Consider the following 4744-nt stretch of genomic DNA (forward strand, 5'->3'; position numbering starts at 1 on the left):
TCTGGGACCTTGATTTCCAAAGGAAATGCAAAATTAACTTTCATCAGAGAACATAACTTTGGACCACTCAGCAGCAGTCCAGTCCTTTTTGTCTTTAGCCCAGGCGAGACGCTTCTGACGCCGTGTCTTGTTCAAGAGTGGCTTGACACAAGGAATGCGACAGCTGAAACCCATGTCTTGCATACGTCTGTGCGTGGTGGTTCTTGAAGCACTGACTCCAGCTGCAGTCCACTCTCTGTGAATCTCCCTCACATTTTTGAATGGGTTTTGTTTCACAATCCTCTCCAGGGTGCGGTTATCCCTATTGCTTGTACACTTTTTTTTTTCTACCACATCTTTTCCGTCCCTTCGCCTCTCTATTAATGTGCTTGAACACAGAGCTCTGTGAACAGCCAGCCTCTTTAGCAATGACCTTTTTGTGTCTTGGTCGTCTTTTGGACAGCTGTCAAGTCAGCAGTCTTCCCCATGATTGTGTAGCCTACAGAACTAGACTGAGAGACCATTTAAAGGCCTTTGCAGGTGTTTTGAGTTAATTAGCTGATATTAGAGTGTGGCACCAGGTGTCTTCAATATTGAACCTTTTCACAATATTCTAATTTTCTGAGATACTGATTTTGGGGTTTTCATTAGTTGTCAGTTATAATCATCAAAATTAAAAGGAATGAACACTTGAAATATATCAGTCTGTGTGGAATGAATGTATACATTATACAAGTTTCACTTTTTGAATGGAATTTCTGAAATAAATCAACTTTTTGATGATATTCTAATTATATAACCAGCACCTGTATAGTATTTTGCAACCTTTAACGTCAGCAACTGGTCGGCAAGCCTAACATTATTTAACTTGAGCAAACAAAACACAAAATAACAGTATATTTCACAGGCTCTGCAGTAATGTTAGTTTACCTGTCAAATAAGATGAAAACCAACTCTGTTAGTTTTTATATCCACAACAAAGTGGAGGTCTCTACATGATTCAAACGCCATTCAGACTCAGACTGTTTTCTCCCGATGTTGATGTGATTGTCGTTTGGCCTGACGGGCTCCAGCGCATTGTGTTTTTGTTTCTTCCCCCTTACGTGACGTTTGAGTTGGGAATCTGTGTTGTGCTGAGCTGGTCGTGTATTTATTTATTTATTTATTTATTTATTTTTTTCTTCTCGTTTGCTGAAGTGTTGTTGCTGTGTACAGTTTAGCATCAGTACGCAGGAAGCTCGGGAGTGCCTGCTAGCGGTACCGCTGGGGCTAGCTAGAGTTGAGTGGGATGGGGGAGGCAGATGTCTGGGGGATGGAACAGCAATGTTTGACACAATTGTTGAAATTACAGTTGTCTAATACTGCTTTCCATTTACGTGCAGATATCATGACACTATTGAGAGGTACTGTGATGAGACTGACACGTGGGAGATCGTCGGGGAGATGCCCACCAGTCGCAGCTGGCTCAGCTGTGTGTCTCTCCAGCTGAGGAAAGACATCCACATTGGCAGCTGTCCCGGGACGCCAAATGAGAACTAAGCCAGGGGGAAATCTTATCGTGGTTAATATTTGCATCCTTCATTGGGGGGCCGTGCACTACAAAAGCTCAGAGGTGCGGATAACAGCAAACTGAGAAGAGATGTCTGGATTTGGCACAACACTGTTACTGGTGGCCTGCTGTTTGTTTGTTTTTTTCTTTTTAATCGGTGACTGCTTGTGGGATGGGTCTCACTCACTTGGGTCCCTCCTTTTCCGCGTGGTGACAAAGAAAAAGTGGTACATGAATCTCAAGTGATGGACTGACTGAACGGTGACTCAGCCTGCAGTCTAAACTCACTCTCTGTATGATGTGAACATGTTTAGGGTACTGTTTTAATGTCCGAGCACCTCAGATCTGTGAAGGTTTTCCCAGCCAACATAGTGTATTTTTGTATCATTGTGTAATGTATTTATTGGGGTGTGTCCAGCTGTGAGAGAGCTCTTTTTAAAAAAATGGTACACATTTCACTCTCTCAAAAGATGCTCTGTGGGCCAAAGAATCAAATTGTGAATACTTCCAACCTGTGAAAGAGACGTCTTTATGTGAGCAGTGGGTTTTTGTATTTAAACTTTGTAAGTTCTGAGTCATTGTCTCGACTAACTGTAATATGTTCAGTATATTTTTGTACTGTAGTGTGCATCATGCAGTTTAGTGAATTTAAATGGAGTTGGGTTTTAATAAAGATGTTTAATTCTTCAACATGAATCTTTGTGGTCCCCCCACCCCCCTTTCACAAAATAATCCAGAAACAAGTGACCAGAAAAACACTTTCTATGATGTAATTAACGAATACAAGAGCCCTGCAATAGTTACCAAGATTATTACTTTGTACTGAAGCCTATGCACACATTCAATAGACACACAAACGGAAAATAATCCAGGTGAAAAAAGAAATTTAGTTCTCTGAGTTGGATAAGTGGAAATGAATAACGGCTGGCACTGGGAGGAGGCAGCTGGTTTCTCATAGTCGGGGCAAAAGGAGCTGGTTGCAAGCCTTAGGCAAGCCACACACTGGTCATCTGTCATTGTGGATCTGTACATTGACTTAATGATCATGTGAGGAAAAAGATTCACACAAATAGGTTGATCAAAAATTGCTGTCAAGTTCAAAGCACCTCTTCGGAGGTTGGGATCCTTCCAGCAGTATAGCTCCCAGAAGTTTCCATTCATGCCAGGTGACAGTGAAATAAAATACAATGTCCTTCCAAAGTCCTTCTCCACAGCAGACCAGGTGGAACAGTGATACTACTTTGAATGCAATCCACATCAATACACCTGCAGCAAATGGAGAAAACACAGTGGATGCAAAGTCAGTCAAGTGCTTCTGAAACTGACATGGTGAAAATGCTCCTCATAACATACACACTCAACTAGGGTTGGGCGATGTTAAATCATATTTGCATCCGACAATGACTTGATGATTTTCCACTCTGCTGTGCTCCAAATAAATAACACTTACACAGCGGCTGAATGCGGATATGTTCGCAATATCAACTTTGGAAGGTAATGTGGTGAGCATATATAATTTGTTCTCAATTGGCCAAAAATATGAATTTATGCCTGGTTGGTAATTGTCACCAAAGGATTAAGGCCTACATTACAGAAATATTGTAGGCTAATCATAAGAAGCTTTATTAGCCAAGTAGGAGGAAGGAAATACAGCTAAAAACAAGGATAGGGAATCTGAACAAAGATAGTTGTATATATACATATAGAACAAGTAGGTGAAATGTTGATGTATTGAGACTATAAAAAGCGACAATGACCACCAACATACAAAGTCTACAAGTCATGTGTTTCTGTAAATTGTAACCAGTTCATATACTTCAACCATAAATAACTTGAATTAACTTCTACGGAGAAAGAAACACGATGCTGGACTCGGTCATTCCCGTTCAGTCGATGAAGCGGCGCATGAAAGGAAGCCGGAAATACTGTAATCACAATTATGTGAACCAGGTGAAAAAAGACTGCTGAACATTTAATCTCACCTGTCTGTGGCATGTAAACTCCTCGAAAGACTGGACAGAAAACAGCTTGTTTGCGCTGCTAACGCTCGTTAATTATGAGTGAGGAGCTCAGATCCTCTCTCCGTCTTGTTGTTTCACTCTTTAATTGCTTGCATGAGATAACTCACTGAGTTAGCGTGTAGGCCTACTTAGATCAATTGGCGTTGTCTGAAGTGAGAATTTGATCGCTAACGTGTCCTAACATTGTTTGTTTTGGCTACACTCACCTTCCTCCCGGACTTGCCTAGCAAAGTGAGATATGGCTGAAATAATTGCCGTCAACCCAGGTTTGCCCTCTCCGTCCGCTCTTCCAGCCTCTCTGAACGACGACTACCTGTTTGTGGAGACCAGGCACCCCAACACTGTCCTGCAGGGCCTCAACAGCCTGCGGCTCAACAATGCCTTCTGTGATGTGACTCTGTGCTGTGGAGGACAGGAGTTCCCCTGCCATCGCATTGTGCTTGCCTCCTTCAGCTCTTACTTCCAGGTAACCCTTATGTGACAGGCACAAGGTGGTCCATGTTCATAGGCCAGGGAATCATGTAAACAGCTGCGAGTGTTTTCCTGCTTTCATCTCCCCAGGCGATGTTTTCCACTGACCTGATAGAGTCCAAACAGGAGAGAGTTGCCATCAACGGAGTTGAACCTCAGATGATTGGCATGCTGGTGAGCTACGCCTACACATCAGAGGTCTACATCTCTAAAGCAAATGTGCAGGTAAAGCGTCCGCTCTCACCTTTTCTTCTTCTGCGCTGTCCCACCCACTTCCCTGAAGAGCATCTATGCTGAAAACTACTTGTGTCGGTCCAGGCCCTGCTGGCAGCAGCCAATCTGCTGGACGTGATGGCAGTGCGAGAAGCCTGTTGTCGTTTTATGGAGCGTCAGATGGATGAGATGAACTGTGTGGGGATTCACTGCTTTGCCGAGGCCCATTCTTGTAGCAGGCTGGAGAGCAGCAGCATGGACTACATCCTTCAGCACTTCAGCAGTGTTTATCAGCAGGTGAGGAGCTGATGGAGCCAAAAATGTAGGGGTCCAAGCCTGAGGGGGCTGGGGGCATATGCAAAGCAGCGTGGCTCCCAGTACCAGTTGTGCTAGGAACCCTACTGAAATCACTAAGATTTTTTTCTTCTTGGTTAAAGTCATACTGCAGCCTAAACCATAATGTAAGTGAAATTCACAGGGGTGGTATAGACTGCTGCATACAGCTCAGATG

The 4744-nt window shown here is 43.3% G+C and overlaps 2 protein-coding genes across 2 annotated transcripts in view; one reads left to right on the forward strand and one right to left on the reverse strand.

The window, feature by feature from the left end:
• Positions 1-4744, reverse strand: part of ilf2 (interleukin enhancer binding factor 2) — a 25515-nt gene that overhangs the window by 3087 nt on the left and 17684 nt on the right. The window lies entirely within an intron of this gene.
• On the forward strand, positions 3510-4557 carry LOC123976104 (kelch-like protein 23). The gene is made up of 3 exons (XM_046057942.1): positions 3510-4015; positions 4111-4245; positions 4339-4557. Exons 1-3 carry the CDS (start codon positions 3788-3790, stop codon positions 4540-4542), a joined length of 567 nt encoding a protein of 188 aa, XP_045913898.1. The 5' UTR covers positions 3510-3787; the 3' UTR covers positions 4543-4557.

The sequence above is a fragment of the Micropterus dolomieu genome, linkage group LG09 (genome assembly GCF_021292245.1).
Source record: "Micropterus dolomieu isolate WLL.071019.BEF.003 ecotype Adirondacks linkage group LG09, ASM2129224v1, whole genome shotgun sequence".
Lineage (NCBI taxonomy): Eukaryota > Metazoa > Chordata > Actinopteri > Centrarchiformes > Centrarchidae > Micropterus > Micropterus dolomieu.